Source organism: Neolamprologus multifasciatus, chromosome 5 (genome assembly GCF_963576455.1).
Source record: "Neolamprologus multifasciatus chromosome 5, fNeoMul1.2, whole genome shotgun sequence".
In the NCBI taxonomy this organism is placed as follows: Eukaryota; Metazoa; Chordata; class Actinopteri; order Cichliformes; family Cichlidae; genus Neolamprologus; species Neolamprologus multifasciatus.
In genome coordinates this window covers 17,150,192-17,173,761 of record NC_140443.1, presented here as the reverse complement: position 1 = coordinate 17,173,761, position 23,570 = coordinate 17,150,192, and the positions used below count along the sequence as shown (strand labels likewise).

Below are 23,570 nucleotides of genomic sequence, written 5' to 3'. Positions count from 1 at the left end.
GCTGCATGAGATCGCTTTCCTGCAGCACTGTTGACATTCTCAGGCTGTTGTTGTGGGTCCAGCTGCTGTAGCATTTGGTCAGGGTCACATCAAAGATGGTAGAAAGGAGAGCAAAGATGGTAGAGGGGAGAGCAGGAGTCCAGGTCAGCCTCGGCTTTCCGGGCCGACAAAGCAGCCTGTAATTAAACATAAAGAGAAAAAACAAAAACAAAACAAAAACAGACGAACAGGAAAATGATGTTGTTTTGGCTGTGTTATTCAGAGAGGGGCCAGGCCCTGTGTCAGCCTTCTCCCCCCCTTTTTTTTTGTTTTTTCTCACTATATAATCAACTCATAACCCACCAAATTGACAGGACAACACAGGTACACGTTAAAATTCTTAAAATCATGTTTAATAATTCAAAAAGGAATTTTATTTCATTCAGTAATCACTTGTATTAATCAATCAGAGGAAAACATGTCACAATTTGACTCTTTTAACCACTAAATTTGTTGTTTCATCACTGGTTTGTGATTTACCAGTGTCTGTCTTTTTGAAGTCAAGTTGTTGTCCTGCAACCCAGAGAGTTTATTTGTTAGTAGTGGATAGACTTTATCATTTAACATCAGGTGTATGTTAAGTTTTGCTGCTTTAAGCTTGCTGGAAAATCTTCACGTGTTCATGAATGTAAGCTGTTTCTTCATTGCGTGTGTGTGCGTTTGTGGGTGGGTTATTTTAACTTTTTCTCAAACAAGGCATTTCTCTAATTGTGTGTGTTTTTAATTTTGTTTCCCAAATTTTGATTTCCCACCTTAAATAACAGCATTCCATGTCTTCAGCCAGGAATTAGAGCTTGCTTGTGAGATTCAGGGACACATGGTGCCAAAAACAATTCAGTGAAACTTGCCTGAAAATTTCCAGTGATGGTAACTGATAACTGGAGGAGAAGATGTCCTTTAAGCTTCTTTTTCGGGTGGGGACAAAGTGAGAGGTCAAGCTGTAAAATTTTGAGCCAGAGCTTGGCCTGTCTGTCGTCCCAATTTTGTTAGTCTATCCTTTTGCTGCTGTACTCAGGTTTCCAGGTTGAGAGAAATCCACCTGTATTAAGAGACTAAAACATTCATTTACTATTTTTCTTACAACATCCATTTAGTTCATCTACCTAGATTTTACTCTCTCTTGGTGCATAGTTCACACAGTCAGGCAGTTGCCTTTTATGGGCATGCAAGTTTCCGGTCACTTACCCCCAGCAGCTGCGAAGCCGTCTCTCCCATATCAAAACTCAGCCAAACATTAAACATTCACCGTAGTCATTCAAAACTTTATTTGTAATATTATAATCAGCAAAATCAGCGTTTTAATTACAGGCATGTATCATTGTTTGCAAATCATACTTATAAAACTCAATAACACGCTAAACAGGAAGTCCTCTGTGGGCTTCACAGCAGCCACCTCATTTGCATGTTCACACACTATCTAAAAATAGCTCGCAGCGCTGCAGCGCGCTGTCGTCACACACAGCCTCGTTTCACACTCAACTTTCTATTATATTACAAAGACGTCTTATATTTACAATCACTCTCAGGCCTGAAAGTTTTAGCGCCTACACAATTTTGACAAATTTAAGATAACGGGTCCAACCGAAGAAAGTCCAACTTTTTTGTAATCAATTAACCAGTATCAGACTCTAACTGTATCTGGCCTCATCTCTAAAATCCCTAACTCAATTTAAAGTGTCCAAAAAAGCGCAGATAAGGAGACTCTAACTCCTAGCTTGTTCCAGGATGCCCTGTACCCCACAGTCAAGCCAACTGAACTAACCCTGTTCGCCGACAGGTCAAGGTCGCGCGTCCGCGGCCAGGAGGGAGCGTAACCTCCGGGCTATGCGCCTCTTAGTGGACTCTAACCACCGTTCTAACAAAATTTATAATACTTTTAAACAACAGACAACACCCAAAAAACAAGAGTATGACTGAGGCAGATGCAACGTTATGGACATTGGAGACTCTAACTCGCAAAATGACCAACACAGATGCAATCCTTTAGACCAATGGAGACTCTAACTCACAAAATGACCAATTCCCTATCCAACTACCTGAGACTCTAACTCAGTATTATTTTCCTTTACCTTGGGACTCTAACCCAGTATTATTACCTTTACCTGAGACTCTAACTCAGTATTATTACTTTATCTTGGGACTCTAACCCAGTATTATTACTTATAAGCTTACTTCAAGTTTCAACACTCATGAGATTTTTTCCTCAAAATCAAAACAGACACTCACCGGCAACTTTTACTGAATAGACATTTAATTTCATCGTCCAATTCAGCACACTTCGGATAAAATCAACAGGCCTGTGCCTACCTCTTTTATAAAGGCGCCTGTCCACTCAGTTCGATTGCCGGATAATGTCTGCCCGTCTGACCACCTCGGACCGTCCAAGCCTCCAAAACTTCCACCCCAATACCACAGGACGAGCCCCCAAAACTGTTACGGATTCAAATATTGGGGATGGATACAAGAAGACAACCCAAAATAACCACACTGGTCCGGCCGGGTCAAGTCAAACGATGATTTAATGAACACACGCGTGGGAGATGGACACCATACAGCAGACAGCATCAGATCTCAAAATGGTGGAGCCTTGATCAAACTCTTATAGCCTCTAGTGGCCCCCACCTAATCATAAAAGCCTAAACATTCACATTCTTTCTCACACAGCGCCTAAGCTACGACCTTGGCTCCCTGTTTATCTGCTCCTGATGAGATGGGGCAGTATGCTCTGTTCTCTTCTAATCAGACAAATAAGGTGATGACTTTCTGTGAACAATATTTCTTATAACTCAGCTGTATAATGCATCATAAAACAATATCATCCATTCACAATAAATCAGCAGTCTAATGTAATGCAAATCAGTTTACCAAATGTAATAGTTATCACCTTCTTCTAATTCAGGAGCATAATGCAAACTAAAACTACATAATAATTCACAATCTTTAATTAGGGGTCTAACATGGCATAAAGTAATATCATAATCCGACACCATCCATTAGGGGCTCTGAGTAGAACCACTAGTCCTCCACATCAAAAGGAGCCAGTTGAGGTGGTTTGGGCATCTGACAAGGATGCCTCCTGGTTGAGGTGTTCCAGGCATGCCCCACTAGGAGGAGGCCCTGAGCCAGAACCAGGCCACGCTGGAGATATTATATCACTCAGCTGGCCAGGGATCACCTTGATGTTCCCCTGGACAAACTAGAACAGGTGGCCAAGGGGAAGGAGGTCTGGACTTCTGTGCTTAGGGTGCTGAGACAGGACCTGTGCACAACATCCTGGATGGATTGAAGAGAATGATGAATGATCTTCTCTTCAGTCTTCACCACTCTTAGCAATGGAAATACAGCTGGTCATGTTGCTCTCTGTGTTGCCATGGTATAAAGTAGCAAGGATGGGATCTGCATCAGGAGGTGCAGCCACTACTGAGCCTGTTTAACCAGTGCTGATGTATTAAGTGATCAGTCTAGACCAGGGGTTGGCAACCTGCGGCTCCGGAGCCGCATGCGGCTCTTTAGTCCTTATAGTGTGGCTCCGCGTGGTTTGGGAAAATAAATTAGAAGTATTAGCTGAAGTGTATTTTATTTATGTTAGTTCTTTTTTTAACTTGTAGTTCTAAATTGGAAGATTATTGTGATATTGAAATATAAATATATAATTATATTCTTTTTTTTTTTTTTCATCGCTCAAAATAAGCGTCACACTCGCGGAAGCCGGTGTACCCACCAAAACGGCATGCATTTATCGAGACTTTCAACCCCAGGTAGACCAATTATGAATCTTCGGATCCACATTATGTCAGCCGCTGTTCTCCACCATGAACTATGTTAAAAACAAACACCGCTCACGCCTCACAGATGACAGTTTACAGTCCTGCGTAAAGATGAAAGTGACTTTGTACAGCCCCGATTTGCAGACGCTGTGCGCAGAGGTTCAGGAGCAGAAGTTCCATTGTAAACATATCACGACAGACCCGCCGATGTTTCCATGAACATGCTTTTCAGCATCTCTTTATTGACCACTTTTCACACACGGTTGCTGTACGCATACAGCCGGCTGTATTTTTGCAGCTCACAGCCCGACATATACCAAAGGCGATATGAGGGTGGCGGCTCACAACAGTTTTGGTTTGCTACATGGATCATTTTAGTTCAGCTGGGTGTCTTTCCTTTTGTTATAAGAACTTGAAGAGTTCAAAATGTGTTAATTACATAAATAAAATGTAATTTTCTCTGTAGCACTTCATGGATTTCAAAAGCAACACACCTTAGTTGTTCACACAAAGCATAAAGGTAAAAAACAATATATACAGTGTTATCTTCATTTTAGATGTCAAAAAGTATATGCGGCTCCCAGTGTTTTCTTTTGCGTGGAAACCAGATCCAAATGGCTCTTTGGGTCTTAAAGGTTGCTGACCCCTGGTCTAGGCTGTCAGTTATCTGTACCTGCAGAAACTTGATGCTGCTGACTACCTCCACAGCACGCAATGCTGAGATCAGATTTTTAACAGGTCATTGTTGACCCTAACGAGAAACTGTTTCCCACACTCACTCAGCCAGTTACAAATGTTGTCACGGTTCTGGGTCGCTGCCTGTAGCCCAGTTAGCTGCCCAGCCTGTAGCCCAGTTAGCCGCCCGGCCTGTAGCCCAGTTAGCCGCCCGGCCTGTAGCCCAATCACCACCACCACTGTCACCTCAATTTCAGTCGCCCGTAGCTCAGTCTTCAGCCCCCTGCCCGTAGCTCAGTCATTACCACCACCAGACTTACTGCAAACTTTGTTACAGTCAATAGCCCAGTCAGTAGCTCAGATGATAGAGGAATCTTTAACTTTGTCAGCAGTTCAGGCTCCAGTGCTTTCACCCATTTAGTCAGCCACTTATCTTCACCCTCAGCCAGGGGTCCCAATTGCCTCTGGTCCTGCATCTGCTCCAGCTGGAGGGCTCGAGGAGCCTGTCCAGCCTCATGCCACGTCAGCTGGAGGGCCCGAGGAGCCCGTCCAGCACCACGCCTTGTCAGCTGAGGGTCCTGGAGGACCCAGCCAGCACATCCCCATGTCTGCTGACGGTTCAGGGGAGTCCATTCAGCCACCACCTGCTCCACCACCTGCAACCTCCACACCGTCGCTTGCACCATCACCGCCTGCAGCATCACCGCCTGGTCCCGCAGCCGCCACGCTGCCGTCAGGTCCCGCAGCCGCCATGCTGCCGTCAGGTCCCGCAGCCGCCACGCCTTCATCCTCGCCTGGATGAAGGCGCCTGGTCCTGCCTCGCCTGTGTGTCTTCATCCTCGCCTGGTCCTGCCTCGCCTGTGTGTCTTCATCCTCGCCTAGTCCTGCCTCACCTGGTCCTGCCGTTGCTACACCGTCCTCAGGTCCAGCTCGGACTGTACCACCTTGCCTTTGCTGGCTGCTTTCCAGGCCTCTAGTTGGACGACATGGTCATCGAGGTCGGCCTTCTGAACGAGGTCGTCGCCCCTGCTGCCTTCCACGTGGCTGGCCTCCGGACCTGTTCTGTCGCCACCGCTGGCTTCGCGGTCGGCCTCTGGACCTGCTTTGTCGCCGCCACTGCATTCCGTGTGGCCGGCCTCCTGATTGGTTTTGTCTGTGTCGCCGCTGCTGCTGTCCACACGGCCGGCCCCCTGAACTGTTTTGGCCCTGTGCTGTCAACCTCCGGGTCGACCCCCTGAACTTTTCTTGGACTCGTGTTAAGCTCCAGTCCAGTTTTGTTTTGCATCAGTGATGTATTCCTGAACTCTTGAGTTCTTGAACAGTTTTCTTGTTTTATGGACTGTTCTGGACTCTTGCTCCTTGTTTTTCGTTTTGTTTCTGTGTATGTATTCTGTAATCTGTAGTGGAATACATTTTAAAAGTAACCTTCTCAACACTGACCATATGTACTTTGTTCTCTGATTCACCGTTCTTTGCTGGCCTTACACTGGATGGTTCATTGGTATAATTTTACCTGTTAATCTGTTTTTACAAATTAAATTCTGCTTTCAACTGTTTAAACTGGTGTTTAAAATGTCCTCCTCTCCAATATGGCAGAAGCTAGGCAAAGAGAAACTTCACCAGTCTCATCATTTCTCTGTTTTGCAGGAACATTTAATCTGTTTTGCCGGCCCAAACTCTGGGTCGGTTACACCTGTCTTCGGCAAGTTACTCTGTGATGCATCCATTGGTGTGTGTAAATGTTAGCTATGAAGAGGGGAAGAGGGGTGGTGTTGGTGTGAATGGATGATCATGTCTCACTGAGCAATGCGCCACCCGGAGGTCGGGTGTGTTTGTGATCAGTATGTGGACCATTGTTTTAAGTTTTAGTTTAAGCTTCATCTCCAGATCTTGGAGATAATACAGCACATGATCTAAAACAACGGCTCATCATTGCGGTATTCTTAATTTAGGCTTTTTTCTTCATGAACTACAGACACGGAAACACAAAGGCATTTTATGGCACTCCTGTCACTTAGTTTTTAACCAGTCACTGAGACAGACTGCGATTTCCTGCCATCTCTAAAACTACAGGTAATCACTGTTCTCCAATCTTTATTTGAATATTGGTTCATTTGTTTCAGAATTGCAATATAATAGAATAAATTCCTGAATTTTTATGGCGGCTGTTACTTTATTTGACCTGTCAGAGAGGATGAGATCTGTGAGCTAGAGAGAAAACCCAACGCGCAAAGACAAGCAAGAAAACCGAAAATGTAATTTAATATCGTGAAAAAATTGTTTTTCACGCTAGGTTGCCCTCTGAATAACACCTTCTACATCTTTAATGTTGCTAATAGCGGTAAGATCGTGTTGTAACCTACAGCACCTTCTGTTGAATTAACGATAACAGGAAACATGAGCCACACAGCAGTGCGTAATGGCTGCGCGCAGTGGCTCGTCTTTAGTCCCGTCGTTGTTCGCACTTCTATGATAAAAGAAATGATTGAGTGTTACAGGCGACACTGAATATTCCGAGGAGGTATTTTTGCCCAAAAGCAGACAGAAGAAGAAAGGCGTGATTACATCAACTAATGGGCCACGTGGAGACACAACTGTGGATATTTGCTGCTGTTTCAATAATATTTCCATAAATTCTATATTTGTGGACTTCGCACCTGTTTCTAAAATTACGCAGTTTTAAGCCGAATTACAACTAATTTCATATATAGTTTATATTTTTAAATATCGGGAGATTCGCAGAAGACTTCACGGCTGTTTTAACGCTTAAGCTTTCTATTGGAGCGAGTAGTGTAAAGGAAAGCGGATATATACGTTGCTTTTGCTTTAAACTGAGCCCCGTCCTGAGCCAATTTTACCTGTGAGCACGGAGGCTCTTCGGTGAGCCACAACGCCACAACGAATCTTCCTCCTAAAGTTCCGCCTGTTTTGTTTTTAAAATTTTACTTAAGGGGGTCGGCGATTCACAGGTAGGTTATTTTTTTTCATCTCGGTTCCTTATAGGAAGTTTTTCCTCTTCTTCTTTACTTAAACTGAAGATACATTTTAGGGCCTTTAGGTCGTTTTAGGTCTCTTCATTTCCCAGTTGGACGTAATATTACCTCTTCTTGCACGTTCGTCTGAGTAAATGCCGACATCAGAATAAGTTCAAAATACGTTTTGGTTTGTTTAATGAAAAATGTAAAAATAGAAATCCTGCAATGACATTACAGACCTTGCTTGCTTTTTTGTTTTATATTATTCATGAGAGAAAACAACACGTTCAAAGGAATCTTTAAAGAATGCGTAACATCTCACCGGCCGAAACACAAGAACTGAACAAACTACATGAATCAACTCCATTGGACTGCTAAACCTACAGACTGGGCCACCTTTACAGGCTGCATAAGAAATTTGGGATAAACAAGCTACTTTAGAGCACGATCATGAAACACTATGCACTAGGCTACTACTAATTGCAACCCCAATACACTCCTACAGAAATGTAGCCACGATGCCTAAAGGACAAACCAAGGCAATTTTTATACAACAAAAGTATGATTTTGCATTTTATTATACATATTTATTTATTTTAAATGGTACAATACATTACCAGTACCCTAAAAATCCATTGTCCAGAAGCAGGTGTGATAATATTAAAATACAGAAAAAAAATTAAAAGTAATGTAAAATTAAACATCATGGCTCTCGTCACTAAGTATTTAAGTCAATACCTTATATAATATCAAAATATGCAATTGAAAATTTATTTTTACATATTTTTTAAGTGATTAAAATCGTGTTCAGAGTTTTTGTCAACACCATCAGATTTTTTTAAAAGTACAAAAGAATCAGGAATTATTATGGGTAGCTTACACTCTGAGGACCCCTTTACCACTTCCTGTTTGATACACATGCCATGAGGTCACTGCTGTGATAAAAAATTTTTTTTATTTTAATTTCATTTATTGCACACCTTTCTGATAAAACTCTGTGTCCCAACCATAGTGTGTCAACACCAAAGTCGATGTAATCCAAGATTTAATTTTTTATTTTATTTTCTTTGTTAAAAGAGCTTAATTTAGGTAGATTGTAAAGGCCATAAGCAACTGATGAAAAACAAGATGGCTTCTGTCAGAAAAACATGTGTTATGAGAGAAAGTAGGGTATTTTGTCAACACCATCAGATGTCAACACCATGGTATTGACCCTTTTTCTAATGGTGTTGACAAATGCCACAAAAGTGTGCTATTCACCATTTATATTAAGTTATTTTTTTACTAATATTTCAGATATATTACTTCCTGTGTATTTTACTGATATTTCTGCTTTACAGATGTGTCAAATATTATCAAATTTGTCTTATCTTGAATCTCATTGTTTATGTATACATCATTAATCCTGTAGGAAAATGCTTAGTCTTCTGCATTTAACCCATTCACTCAGTGATGCAGTGGGCAGCTACAAATCCAGGATAGCCTCTGTTCGTTGGATTTGAACGCCCAACCTTCTGATCATGTGGCATCTACTGAGCTAGCTGTGCCCCGAGAGCTGTTCTTTAAGTGATGATGTATGAATCCTGCTTCCGGACCTAAACTACTCTGTGTTTATTAAGCCTTTTGTGCTGTTAAAAGGTTTTAATGCTTTTTATCTTGTTCTATTACATCTGAACAAGCCCCTAAAACAGTCAGTGATCACTGTCAGCCTAACCATCGGGAACCATCACGTTAACTTTTATCAAGTGGAGAAAAGTTAGCATTCATCCACCAGCTTCACTGTGTTTATATTATGCTAACATAGCTGTGTCGCTAGCGATCATGTAGCACATCACTATATACCAGCTAGCCCAACTTCAGTAACCTGACAATAGTCACTGCTGTTTAGTTTTCTGTCTCCATTTATGTTGGAAGTGGTAGCAGAGCTGGTATATCATGTTCAGGTGGAAACAAGCAATCTAACTTCTAACTCTCATATATTCTGTTTTCATGGATGCCTGGATGTTACACCTGGTAGAGCAGCCACACTGAACATTTTATTAAAGATGAAAGAATTTAGACAGTTTTTAACTCTCGGTGATGTCGCAGAGTTCCTTTGATTTTGGGATCTGCAGCGGAGTTTGGACCTGGAAACGGCTAATGACATCAGACTTAAAGACCGGATAGCATCTCTATTGCTTAATGCATAATTGTGTTGTGAATATTCATCCTTAACCTGTAAAAAAGCATAAGGTTCAGAAAAATTATAATAATTACAAAATGGTACATTTTAGGCTAGAATAGCAAAGGGGAACCTGTTAGTAGAGGAATGAAAGAGAAGGAACAGGGAAGATCAAAAAAGAAGGAGAGAAAAAATTAACAGCCAGCCCGAGTTGAAGAAACAGTTTCTCATAAAAGAAAGGCAAAGATGGAGAAATAGAGTGAAAAAGAGAAAAATAAAGAACATCAGTGATCTGAAAGAAAGAGAAAAAAGGCAGCAGAGAAGTTTTTGGAAGAAAGCACAGAGAGTCAAAAGGAGAGAAAGTACAGCAGGGTCTAAACACACAACCACAGAGAAATTTAGGAATCAAGGAGTAGTAGGCAGCTACTTGCTGGTGAACTATTAAGATGTAGAACTTGACATGTGCAAAAACAGAATTGTTATGATGTGTCTTGTGATATTACAAAGGTTGCTAAAGTTTAATGGTCATTTTGAAATAAATAATATCTTGTTTTCTACTAGTGTGTCACCACCGTCAGCACCTTGTCAACTCCATAATATGGAGTTTTGGTTTATTTTTCTCTTTTGGAGAACCATATATTTTCCTCCCTCATGATCTTCCAATAAAAATACGTAATTTTCTCAATAAATGTGTAATTTGCATTCTGCTTAATATGATTGTTTCTTATAGAGATTAAATACAAGCTTCTGAAAATATGTATGACTGTAACTCTAATAATAAAAAGCCAAAACAATCTTACTTTTAAATGTGGTATAATTACTTTGAAAACATATGTGCATAAACAATAGAATAGAAGCTGCTAATAGTCAAAATAGCTGAAACAACTTAATTTAAAATATATATTTTTGCATTTCTTTGTGTCTGACGGTGTTGACAAAAACCTTGTACTTCTCCAGCAAAAACATAAATTATTAAAAAATGTTACACCTGGGAGATTGTACCAAAACACGGTGAGACGGCCAAAACTTTGTGTAACAATTATATGTAAATATGTTTTTGAAAAATCCAAAAATATATTTTAGAAAATTAAAATCTGTTTTGTCCCTAATCTCAGGAATCACTGACTGATCCTTTATACAAGGATGTGTCAAAGCAGGCATAAAAACATTGTTAGTCTGTGCCGGGACAATGAGGGCAGCCACAGTGTAGTCTTTGATGATTCTGGTAAATGGTCTGAGGAGTCCTAGCTTCAATAGTTTTTTCCTTAGTTATGTTCCACTGGAAGGATAAAATGACACTCCTTTGCATTTGGTGTTTTGATTATGGTGGAGAACAGGGTCTACCACGTTGGTCCAAAATTTACCAAAGATGTTGCAGCACAAAAACTCAAAAACTTTGAATTCATGCAGGTTGCCAGCATTGCCTGTAGTTTTCATGCAAGGTGGTAACTTAGAATGACGCAAGTGAAACTGTGAAAAGTGCAGCACAAAAAAAAAAGGTAACAGACTGTAGTGTCTTACCGCAGCAACCAACACATTTTAGAAAGGAGCCCTTTCAGTTTTCATTATCATTCGGTAAGCAGCTGGTGAACCTTTATACTTAGCAACAGAAGTTGCCAGGTGGTGGCCAATGGTCTCTAGACCTGTGTGACTGAGGCGTTTTGATAAACAAAACCCTGATGCATGCTCATATGAATGACTAATTGCATGGGTGCAAAGTCCTGCAGATCCCTAGGCAAAAGAATGCAGGATCCAGGTGTGATGCTGGTACCTTTGATCTTAAACATTCCAGAGTTCCAAATATGTAAAAAAAAAAGTTTTTTGTTTTTTTAAAAAAAGATTGGTTTCTCATGCTGATGCTGTTCTACAGGTAATAGTTATAGCAAAGCTTAAGAATAATGTCAGAGTTGCCAATTCAGCCAAACCCACACCTTTTTGTCTTTTCTCAGGTTATTTCTCAGTGTTGTCTGGTGAAGTTGAAGCACTGTGAACTATGAGGTATTAAAAACACCCTGGTTACTGTTTGTGTCATCTTTGCCTGTTCAGTAACACTTCTGCCCAGTTACTGAAATTAAAATTGAAATTCAGTCTCAGTATTTATGGTTAATTTTGAACCTTTCACCTGCAGATGCTTCCAGAAGATAAAGTGCACGCTGAAATGTTTGCTCTGGGTTCCGGCTGCACTCTGTGCTCTCTACTTCACACGTCCATCCGTGCAGTGAGTATCTTTAAACAAAAAACACAAAAAACCCCTCAGCTGCCAGTTTAATTCGACATTCCTGAAATGGCATTCCTGCAACACAACTACATGGATCCAACAGGGATCGTTTTGGAGATGTAGATTTTGTTGTTTTTGAAATATGTGGCTGGCTTTTCTTGTGTTCACTCTGTTTGAATCACTGTTGTAAGGTAAATGACAGAGATATCATTATACATATTACCACTAAACATAATCCAAAATTTTCCTTTAAATAAAACAACCTTAATCATGTTTCTTTCTAAATATAGACTAGATTACATTAGTTTAAACAAGGTGCGTACTATAGACAGTCTTTAACTCACCACAGAGTATTACATATTGTCATTGTGATGATGACATTTAAGAAAACAAACTATCAAATGCTTTTGATATCAGTATTTTGATAGGTTTCATACCCATGGAAAAATGCTCACTGGAAAATGGAAAGCTGTCAACCCTGGACAACAGCGTTGATGTCAGCCTCGACTTTTGGTAAGACCATCAAGACTTTTCATTTTGGCAACCAAGGTGCTACCGTTACTGTTTTACTTAAGTCTCAGTGTTTCTGGTCTCAAACACTGATAGGTTTGTAGCATAAACCTATTCGCTGGAACGTTCAAGACAATTTACTACACAGCAAAAAGCAAGACACAAGTAGGCAAAGTTCTTTGTGTTACTCATGCATGAGGGAGACCTGCCTGGAGCCAAGTGTCGTTCCACCCACTTGACCTCCGTCAGACTCTCAGCCAGGTTCCCCATAGCACTCCTTTTATTGTGGTTACATGAATGTGCATAGGTTCATTAACATATGGTGTATCATATAAGTGTACATGTGGACAAAGAATACCTTGTTTCTGTGTGTGTGTGTCCATAAAGACTTCCCTAAACCTGCTGGTCTGGAAGTCCAGCAGTTCATCTAAACAAAAGGCACTTGCTTCCAGGATGTGGGTGTGAATGCCAGAGTGCTCTGGCATTCACACCCACATCCACACCACACAAAGGTGTGCAGACCACTAAGGATCACATATCCTATCACTACACACTTGATTACACACCTCTAAGGATATATGGTTAAATATTTCCCAATACAAATGACAATAATAAAATATAAACCCATCAAACACCGTAACCTTGTTCTCATATGTTGAAAAGCTACATGTTAAACCCAAAGTACAGTAACAGACAAAACTCCGCCTTGGGTATATACTTTGTTTTAACAGGTTAAACTTTAATCCTTTTAAGATGTCTGCTTACCTGTAACAACACCCCCACGGCAGATCTGGTGCAACCTACATATACTGTTGGATTAGGCTGTTCTCATCATACAGGCCTCACCTTTTCCACAGACAGTAGTGCTAATTCTAACTTAAGTGTAATATGTGTTTAACCGATTTCTTTCCACTTCAGCTCTCGAACTGACGTTCAAACATGCACAACTTGGAAAGCTCCTATTATCTGGGAGGGGATGTTTGACCCTAAAATTTACGACCAGAACCACAAGAAGGAAGGATCCTCTGTTGCTCTAACAGTGTTTGCTGTGGGAAGGTTTGTTTTCACATTAGTACGACTGTTTAAAATATATCTTGGTCTTCTAATTGCCATTTAGTCTGTATATTTGTGCTCTATTCTTATAACTGTTTGAGACTGTGAAATAAAGCATGAACTCTTTTTCTCCACTATCACCAAAGGTACTTGGACGAATACCTCGAGACCTTTCTGAACTCCTCAGAACATCACTTTATGGTGGGTTTGCCTGTGTCCTACTACGTATTTACCGACATGCCAGAGAAGGTCCCGCACATCCATCTCGGTCCTCAGCGAACCTTGAAAATGATCAAAGTGCAACGGCACTCAAGATGGCAGGACATTTCGATGATGCGAATGAAGACGATATCAGATGTCATAGAGTCTGATATTCGCCACCACTCCACGCATGTCTTCTGCTTTGATGTAGATCAGGTGTTCACTGGCAGATTTGGCTCAGAGGCTCTGGGAGACTCTGTGGCTCTACTCCACGCCTACTACTACCACCTTCCAAAGAGTTTCTATACTTATGACCGAAACCCAAAATCCAAGGCTTACATGGAAACTGGGGATTTCTACTATCATGCTGCTGTCTTTGGAGGCTCATGGAAAAGCGTAAAATCTCTGGCTGAGGCCTGCTACCAAAACATCATGGAGGATAAACAAAATAACGTGGAGGCTTTGTGGCACGATGAAAGTCACCTAAACAAATACCTGTGGCTGCACAAACCCAGCAGGGTGCTTTCTCCAGAGTACTGCTGGGATACCCAAATCGGCTACAGGAGTGACATTCAAGTCACTCGACTGCTATGGGCACTAAAACAATATGATAAACTGCGCACACCTTAGTATTTCTTGGAATTGCACACAAAACCATGCAAATGAAAACACATTTTTCTCCGTACTCACAAAATATGCAAAAGTTGGCAACCATTTCAAATAATGGTATGAAAACAATACGGCAAAGGAAAATTTTCCTAGTTACTCATGCTTCCTCGTTGAGTTCATTTACACTCAACTCCAAAATGCACAAGTTTGCTTACAAGACGTCAGATAAATGTCTATGCAAATGCCAGATTTGCTTTCTCATCAGTGATTGCAACATTGTCTTTGTTTAAAAAAAAAAAAAAAGTGCTGATAAAAGGTCAAACAAGCAAAGCCGTCCACATATAATATACAATTTTAGCTAGTCCCATTTCTTCAGCTTCACTTTTTTTAAAATTTTTTTTTAATTTTTGTACTGATGTCATAGTCACATGGTAAAACGTGGTAAAATACATTTCTGGTTTCCAAGTATTAAGCACAGGCGGCTGGTCTGTTAAAAATTAAAACCTGTATTTGAATTTCATATAAAGTTATTTTGCATTCCAGGAATTAAGATCAACTGCAGCTCATTATTCTTCCTTGATGAAAACCTGGGTATGAGCCTGTGTTCTGAATATTAGAGTCATAATTTTTAAACATCATTTATAACACAGGAACTTTAAACCAAAGATTTGGGGTTTATTGTCAGCTCGTGCTGTTTTTACAAGTGTGCTATTACTTGGTGTTATGTTGAAAAATGACTGAACTGTTTTCTATATTTATATTGTTGGGGTATAACAAATGTTGGTGAGTACAGCTGCAAATTCTTTTGTACTGATATGAATAAAATTACATCTGTAGAGCATTACTGAATTCTCCGATGAAAACCTTCGTGGTAGATGTAAGGATTTTAAAGAGCTGTTTTGACAGTTTGAGACACGTCCGTGTGCGCATCTAGTGCCTTTCTGCAATAATAATGGCCGTGTTTGCTTTTCTTTTGATTAAAAGATGTCAAAATAAAATGTTTGTAGGACTTTTTTTGAGGAGAAATATATTATGTACAAAAACTGCAATGTTGGGTCTAAGATGTTTTTCAAGTGAAGTAGCATGTGAGGAAAAGGTTTTTGTTGAAAACAAGAAATACCACGTAATGTGGTTCACGGAAATTTCTGTTACTTGGCTTTAGGTTAAACTGGTATCCTGCTGTAATCTGACCTCAATTGGGCCGTTATTCTTGCTCAGTGCAAAAGTGGAACTGGTTTTGTGTAGCAACGTGATTTTCCAAAGTGCACTTAAGAAACTCCCATCGAACCCCCCACCTCCCCACAGAAATTTAGAGCATTTGATATGCTCCTGTTTTGTCTGATGCTGTTTATCTGATCACCAGTCCCTAAAATCTTTAAACTGTGCAGTAATTATGTTAGATACATTCATTTTAATTCTAGTGAACTGGAATTTTTTTTTCTGTTTAATAGCAGGAACCATATCATCATTTAGGATTGACAGCACTTATAGGAGATAATGGCAGATGGCATGAGCATGAAACCAGACTGTAGTTTTGGGGGAGGGGCTCAGAAGGGACTGGTGGCGTCTCCTGGGTCAGGCAGATGCACTAATAAGAGATGAGAGACAAAGAGATGAGGGAAGGTAGGTGGGGAACTAAAAGAAGAACAAACTGCTTGTAGCGCAAGGGGTCAAAAATACACAAAGAATTGAAAGGGGAGTGTTATGAGATGTGGGCCTGCTCCAGAAATTCAGATAACTTATTTCCAATGCAAAACCTTGAAGTTTAAGATGGAGAACAAATGTCAATTTTGATGCGAAAGTCCACAAAATTTAGAAACTGATACAAATTCAGGCTGGTTTAATTTGATGGTTTTAATGAAATTCAAACCCAGTTTGTATCTTATTTATTAATTTAACTTACAAATAAAACAGAAAACTTCAGGAAGGCAGATTTTCAAGGTTGCTGAGGGCAGCCAGGGGACCTGAGCAGTTCAAGTGGTTTTTCTGCGTGGAGGTCAGGTTCAGGTAGCTCATATCTGCTGATTGACACAAAATCTCAGACGCATGACTGTAACAAGTTCCATCTGTCTGCTTGGAGTGACCTCTAAGTGTACCATCCAACAAGGCCTGAGCTTCAGACTGCTCGGGTGAAATCACACTGTGGATGCAAAGTTAACAGTCATTTAATTAGGTTTCATTGTTCCTAACAAATTAATTTGAGGCAAGTTCTGAATTACTGCTGGACCTACCTTGAAGACTGCTGAGGAAGAGACTTGAAAACTTGCTGGTCATCTGGCATTTTCTTAAGTTTCTAATCACACAAAACAAGCAGCAGATTAATATTAAATTCAAAAGATGGGCTTTATCTGTTAAGAACCAGGACACAGTCAGGCTGTAGCGGTGTAGGTAATTCAGTGTCAAAGACTCAACAAATATTAAATTATGTTATGTTAGCATTTAACATGCTACAGACCTCAGTTAGCATGTTAAAGTTCATGACAGCACAATCAGAAAAAAGGCTGAATAAATGTGGCTTGTTTGAAGAGGCTCCCAGGAGAAAGCCTCTTGAATCAGAGCAAACCACACAATGGAACAATGTCCTTTGGAGAGACTAAAGTGATGTTTGACGAGAATGTCCAGTGCTGTTTGGCAAAAACCAAACACAACTCATCAGCACAAACACTTCATACCAACTGCCAAGCACAGTAATGGAGGGGTGAGGATTTGGGCTTGTCGTCACAGAGTCAATCATTAACTCCTCTGTATACAAGTATATAAGTTTTTTAGAGTAAAATGTGTGTCCACAACCGAAGCTAACTAAAATGCTTTGGCTGGACTCCACAATGAAGTGAGGGACCGATAAAGTCGCATAAAAAGCAGTTACTGCTAAAGATGGCTCTACTTAGCTTTTCAGACACTGCTTCTGCATTTTGGTTGAGTTTTTGTTAAATTAATAATGCCATGGTCATGTGCTCTTGCTTGTTAAATTTTGATGAAAACAACTTCTAAGGCCAAAGTTGGCAGAGAGTGAATTTTTCTTTTTTACCAAGGTGTATTTTCGCAACACCTTTGAGGCAGAGCCTAATTATAGGTTTAGGAATTTCTATTTTATTAGAAAGGCTCATAGATCATTCTTATGGTAGCCAAATAAATGGAAAACATAAAACAATATGGAGCATGTGTATAAAATAAAAGCATAATTAAGCACGAGTGGTACCTCAGCAAAGTGAAGCAGCTGCGTCTTCTGCAGGCTGAACTCCAGGACAGCGAGCTGGTTGGACATTTGTGATATTTGGTTTCCGAGTTTCTTGTTTTCGAGCTCTAAAAGTTCCACCCTTAGGATCAGAACGAACATACCGTAACATGAAGTCTGGATTGGATGACTTATCATTCAATAAATTTCAGTAATTTCAGTACCTGCATTTGGATAAAGAAGCTTTTAGACAACTGTCCTCCTTCTTGTGCTCCTCCTCGTTTAGCTGTTGCAGTAGCTTCCTCCTCTCAGAGAGTAGTTTCTCATTTTCCACAGTTATGCTTATGACAAGCTCCTTCTCCTGAGCATGAAAAGGAAAAAAGAAACATTTACCACCTTCAGCTTTATATCAGCTCCTACAGTCCCCCTTGATGAACATTTACAAATTCGGCTTCATCACTGAACCAATAAGACAGCAAACAGAAGCACACAAGTAGCAGTTTTCTGTGTTCTTCAGGGGACATAAAATACAGACTAAGCAACTGTAAAAAGACTCAATGTTACTGCTCCACCTCAAACATCCAAGTGCAGACTCACCTTTGCTACTGAATGACAGCACAAGGACAATTCTCTCTCTAGACTTTTTATCTTCTCATCACGCCAGGTGGTTTCATCTTCAAATTTCTGTTTGGCTCGGCAAAGTTTGGCCTTGTGTTTTTGCTTCATCTCGTGGAATTTGCTGAAGGGACATGGTAACAAAATCAAATGCAAAAAGCTCATTTCATGATGGCAAAAGATGCCTACGTGTTACACTGTGCACAGCCGTTTTATTCCATTTAATTATAGTTGTCTCCTATATGGATGAATGGACGTCTAATCATAATTACACGTCAAACTCATTGTATTTGTCACACTGATGTAAGTTAGGTTACCTTCGCTCTTCGTCAATGCATTTCAGGGTTTCGCAGATCTCCCTTTTAAGTGCCTCACACTCCTCTTGGGAGGACAGCAGAGTTTCCATTGCTTGTTGACAATTAATACACTCCTACAGTCCAAAATGAAAACATCAGCACAGACAGAATTTATTTTTATTTTTGGTGTTTACAGTTGGGGTTTTTGTGTTTGTTTTTGTTTGCCCAGAGCATTAAGTATCACCTTCTGCACATGTGAATTATTTATTTGCAGCTTTCTCTTTGAACTGAAAACATGAGCTAGGCAACTGTTATTTTTCCACTTTAGCACTATGACATGAAAGCAGGTTTAAATGTGTAAGCAGACCTGATGAAATAAGGGAAATTACTTTTTGTGGTCTGTTTTCTTCATACTTTGTCGTCTGTGGCTCTTCATCCGCTGTCACAAAGGAGTCATGTGACTGGGTGTTTACAAAAAGATGGGGATCTGCCTTTTTTTGTTTCAGCAGCCTTCAAACACAGACATGGACACACACACTGAATATAAACCTTCATTGATGGGAGATAGAAAATATAGAAAATCCTGAGAGCTAGAAGGTCCAGGGATTGAATATCGTACATTTGATCCTGCAGGATGACTTCACTGGTGTTGATATTTAGCACAAGGTTATCCACACTGGTTTGGGAACAGTCAACCTGCTGCTGAAGAGAATGTATCTAAACAGATGAGAAAAAAGATATAATGTATAATGTAAAACAGAAAAGGCTGTTTATTTTATTAAAAAAATTATTGGGACTCATCTGAAATCTCTCCATGTTCTTCTAATGTCTCAATTCGTCACCAAAAGCCATCTCGTGAGCACTGACGCTATTTTTAAAAAATCGGCAGGTCTGATTGGGTCTTAATCAACTTACTCACCCTGTACAGGACACAAAAAGATTCAGGCCCCCGAAAATAGTTGGCGACCACGTGGCAACCACTTGTTATCAGGCAAAAGAGAGTACTATCTGACCAGGTGCAGGTGGTTGCTGGCAATCACTGTGAAATGAACTGCTAAAGCCTCAGTTATGCACACTTAAATACTGGTCAGCAACGGCTTGGCAAAAACAGTTGCTAGTGAAAGATTTGTCGTTGCTGATAAGTTGGCGAGCACTTGCTGGAAGTTGGTTGCTGTTGCCAGCATGAACATTGTTTGTGCTATATGGGATACAGTGCTGCACTGAAAACCTCTTTGTAACTGCAGGTTATCAGGGTCATCTGTGGTTTCTAAGACAGCCCATAACTACTCATGAAAAAGCAGGCAAACTTTTAAGAGTGCAGCTCAAAACCTGTGACGGATACTGCTCAACTTTTTAAATGTGTTGGTTTGTAAAGCACAACTTTCCTGGTTACTGGTTTGTCTTGCAACCAATTGCTTGGTGGTTAGGCAAGTGTTTGTAAACAAATTGGTGTCTTTCACAAAAACTATGGGTTACAGACTGGTTGGGAAAAACCAGAGGCCTTGAGTAAGTCACAGTCCTGTTAACAGGGGTTCAGAATTCAGGGTTGTCACGTGGGTCATGCAGCTTTCATATAGTTCTCACAAGCGCTTAGCAGGTTGTTAAAATATGTGCTGATAACATACAGACGTGTTTTTTACTTGAAGACTTAGCTAAGGCTTTCAGATCTCTATGAAACTGTATTTATTCTGTCTCAGTTACCTTGGTCTTTCATCCCATTGGATGCATGTATGCGTACCTTTGTCTATAAGAGTTTGCGTGTGTGTGTATGTATGTATCTATCTATCTATCTATCACATCTATCGCCTCTGTCAGTGCACCCCAGGGTGGCTGTGGCTACAATGTAGCTTGCCATCACCAGTGTGTGAATGGGTGTGTGAATTCAATTCAATTCAATTCAATTTTATTTATATAGCGCCAAATCACAACAAATGTCGCCTCAAGGCGCTTCATAGATACAGAGAAAAGCCCAACAATCATATGACCCCCTATGAGCAAGCACTTTGGCGACAGTGGGAAGGAAAAACTCCCTTTTAACAGGAAGAAACCTCCGGCAGAACCAGGCTCAGGGAGGGGCGGCCAACTGCTGCGACCGGTTGGGGTGAGAGAAGGAAGACAGGATAAAAGACATGCTGTGGAAGAGAGACAGAGATTAATAACAGATATGATTCAATACAGAGAGGTCTATTAACACATAGTGAGTGAGAAAGGTGACTGGAAAGGAAAAACTCAATGCATCATGGGAATCCCCCGGCAGCCTACATCTATTGCAGCATAACTAAGGGAGGATTCAGGGTCACCTGGTCCAGCCCTAACTATATGCTTTAGCAAAAAGGAAAGTTTTAAGCCTAATCTTAAAAGTAGAGATAGTGTCTGTCTCCCGAATCCAAACTGGAAGCTGGTTCCACAGAAGAGGGGCCTGAAAACTGAAGGCTCTCCCTCCCATTCTACTTTTAAATACTCTAGGAACAACAAGTAGGCCTGCAGAGCGAGAGCGAAGTGCTCTAATAGGGAAATATGGTACTACAAGGTCATTAAGATAAGATGGGGCCTGATTATTTAAGACCTTGTATGTGAGGAGCAGGATTTTGAATTCAATTCTGGATTTAACAGGAAGCCAATGAAGGGAAGCCAAAACAGGAGAAATCGGCTCTCTCTTTCTAGTCCCTGTCAGTACTCTTGCTGCAGCATTTTGGATTAACTGAAGGCTTTTCAGTGAGTTTTTTGGACATCCTGATAATAATGAATTGCAGTAGTCCAGCCTGGAAGTAATAAATGCATGAACTAGTTTTTCAGCGTCACTCTGAGACAGGATATTTCTAATTTTAGAGATGTTGCGCAAATGGAAGAACGCAGTCTTACATATTTGTTTAATATGTGCGTTGAAGGACATATCCTGGTCAAAAATGACTCCAAGGTTCCTCACAGTGTTACTGGAGGCCAAGGTAATGCCATCCAGAGTAAGAATCTGGTTAGATACCATATTTCTAAGCTTTTCAGCGCCGAGTACAATGACCTCAGTTTTATCTGAGTTAAGAAGCAGAAAGTTAGTGGCCATCCAAGTCTTTATGTCTTTAAGACATTCCTGCAGTTTAACTAATTGGTGTGTGTTATCTGGCTTCATGGACAGATAGAGCTGGGTGTCATCTGCATAGGTTGAATGGGTGGATGACTGGATATGTAGAGCGCTTTGGGGTCCTTAGGGACTAGTAAGGCGCTATATAAATACAGGCCATTTACCATTTACCATTTACATTGTCCAGAGCCACGTAATGCATTTTAGAGCTCTGATGGGTAGTTTTTACATTTGTTTACAATACAGGCCTCCTGAGGTTGCTTAATCCACCTTGATAGAGGTGTGTTTTCAGTCCCACCTATTTAGCAAGATTACTCAGCAAGATTACTCAGCAAGATTACTCAGCAAGGTTACTCAACAACTGTCAGACTGAGATAATCATACAATAATCATCCCACAGATGTAATATTATCTACAGCTACTCTTAGTTTCATTGATGTTAAGTTAGACTCTTTTTTTCCAATCGATCTTTCTGAGTTAACTTCAATAATTACTTCCTCCAAACCATCAACGTGTCTTTTAGACCCCATTCCTACAAAACTGCTCAAAGAAGTCCTGCCATTGATTAATTCTTCGATCTTATATATGATCAACCTATCTCTAATAATCGGCTATGTACCACAGGCCTTCAAGGTGGCTGCAGTTAAACCTTTACTCAAAAAGCCATCTCTAGACCCAGCAGTCTTAGCTAATTATAGGCCAATCTCCAACCTTCCTTTCATATCAAAAATCCTTGAAAGAGTAGTTGTCAAACAGCTAACAGATCATCTGCAGAGGAATGGTTTATTTGAAGAGTTTCAGTCAGGTTTCAGAGTTCATCACAGCACAGAAACAGCTTTATTGAAGGTTACAAATGATCTTCTTATGGCCTCTGACAGTGGACTCATCTCTGTGCTTGTCCTTCTTGACCTTAGTGCAGCATTCGATACTGTTGACCATAATATTCTATTAGAGCGATTAGAACATGCTGTAGGTATTACAGGTATTGCACTGCAGTGGTTTGTATCATATCTATCTAATAGACTCCAATTTGTGCATGTAAATGGAGAGTCCTCTTCACACACTGAGGTTAATTATGGAGTTCCACAGGGTTCGGTGCTAGGACCAATTCTGTTTACATTATACATGCTTCCCCTAGGCAGCATCATTAGAAGACATAGCATACATTTTCACTGCTATGCAGATGACACCCAGCTCTATCTGTCCATGAGGCCAGATAACACACACCAATTAGTTAAACTGCAGGAATGTCTTAAAGACATAAAGACTTGGATGGCCACTAACTTTCTGCTTCTTAACTCAGATAAAACTGAGGTCATTGTACTCGGCGCTGAAAAGCTTAGAAATATGGTATCTAACCAGATTCTTACTCTGGATGGCATTACCTTGGCCTCCAGTAACACTGTGAGGAACCTTGGAGTCATTTTTGACCAGGATATGTCCTTCAACGCACATATTAAACAAATATGTAAGACTGCGTTCTTCCATTTGCGCAACATCTCTAAAATTAGAAATATCCTGTCTCAGAGTGACGCTGAAAAACTAGTTCATGCATTTATTACTTCCAGGCTAGACTACTGCAATTCATTATTATCAGGATGTCCAAAAAACTCACTGAAAAGCCTTCAGTTAATCCAAAATGCTGCAGCAAGAGTACTGACAGGGACTAGAAGGAGAGAGCATATTTCTCCTGTTTTGGCTTCCCTTCATTGGCTTCCTGTTAAATCCAGAATTGAATTCAAAATCCTGCTCCTCACATACAAGGTCTTAAATAATCAGGCCCCATCTTATCTTAATGACCTTGTAGTACCATATCACCCTATTAGAGCACTTCGCTCCCGCTCTGCAGGCCTACTTGTTGTTCCTAGAGTATTTAAAAGTAGAATGGGAGGGAGAGCCTTCAGTTTTCAGGCCCCTCTTCTGTGGAACCAGCTTCCAGTTTGGATTCAGGAGACAGACACTATCTCTACTTTTAAGATTAGGCTTAAAACCTTCCTTTTTGCTAAAGCATATAGTTAGGGCTGGACCAGGTGACCCTGAATCCTCCCTTAGTTATGCTGCAATAGATGTAGGCTGCCGGGGATTCCCATGATGCATTGAGTTTTTCCTTTCCAGTCACCTTTCTCACTCACTATGTATTAACAGACCTCTCTGTATTGAATCGTATCTGTTATTAATCTCTGTCTCTCTTCCACAGCAT

At 40.5% G+C, this 23,570-nt stretch overlaps 2 protein-coding genes and 1 long non-coding RNA gene across 5 annotated transcripts in view; 1 reads left to right on the top strand and 2 right to left on the bottom strand.

Annotated features, from left to right (window-relative positions):
• The first annotated feature begins 6,399 nt into the window (after positions 1 to 6,399).
• Positions 6,400 to 15,427, top strand: LOC146518350 (alpha-1,3-galactosyltransferase 2-like). 2 transcript variants are annotated; one of them, XM_085159559.1, is made up of 6 exons: positions 6,400 to 6,554; positions 11,567 to 11,615; positions 11,746 to 11,835; positions 12,253 to 12,348; positions 13,264 to 13,401; positions 13,545 to 15,427. In XM_085159559.1, exons 2-6 carry the CDS (start codon positions 11,611 to 11,613, stop codon positions 14,227 to 14,229), a joined length of 1,014 nt encoding a protein of 337 aa, XP_085015685.1. In that variant the 5' UTR covers positions 6,400 to 6,554; positions 11,567 to 11,610; the 3' UTR covers positions 14,230 to 15,427. The 2 variants fall into 2 exon arrangements, with proteins under 2 accessions (XP_085015685.1, XP_085015684.1); XM_085159558.1 differs by lacking the exon at positions 6,400 to 6,554 and adding an exon at positions 7,063 to 7,450.
• Positions 14,500 to 23,570, bottom strand: part of LOC146518348 (uncharacterized) — a 27,695-nt gene continuing 18,624 nt past the window's right edge. For both annotated transcript variants that reach the window (XM_085159555.1, XM_085159556.1), the window contains exons 11-18: positions 18,914 to 19,011; positions 18,684 to 18,804; positions 18,316 to 18,428; positions 17,981 to 18,122; positions 17,608 to 17,744; positions 17,408 to 17,525; positions 16,440 to 16,501; positions 14,500 to 16,348 (exon numbers count right to left, since the gene is read on the bottom strand). In XM_085159555.1, the coding sequence (XP_085015681.1) occupies positions 16,129 to 16,348; positions 16,440 to 16,501; positions 17,408 to 17,525; positions 17,608 to 17,744; positions 17,981 to 18,122; positions 18,316 to 18,428; positions 18,684 to 18,804; positions 18,914 to 19,011 (1,011 nt within the window). In that variant the 3' untranslated portion in view covers positions 14,500 to 16,128. The remainder of the gene's footprint in view (positions 16,349 to 16,439; positions 16,502 to 17,407; positions 17,526 to 17,607; positions 17,745 to 17,980; positions 18,123 to 18,315; positions 18,429 to 18,683; positions 18,805 to 18,913; positions 19,012 to 23,570) is intronic.
• On the bottom strand, positions 19,076 to 21,749 carry LOC146518349 (uncharacterized). The gene is made up of 2 exons (XR_014874103.1): positions 21,542 to 21,749; positions 19,076 to 20,080 (listed from the first exon to the last, which is right to left on the bottom strand). It is a non-coding gene; the product is annotated as an uncharacterized LOC146518349 (long non-coding RNA).

Excerpts from the sequence above, each read along its gene's own strand:
- LOC146518350 (XM_085159559.1), top strand. Across the intron at positions 12,349-13,263 it reads GATGTCAGCCTCGACTTTTG|CTCTCGAACTGACGTTCAAA; the intron begins GTAAGACCATCA and ends TTTCCACTTCAG. Across the intron at positions 13,402-13,544 it reads ACAGTGTTTGCTGTGGGAAG|GTACTTGGACGAATACCTCG; the intron begins GTTTGTTTTCAC and ends CTATCACCAAAG.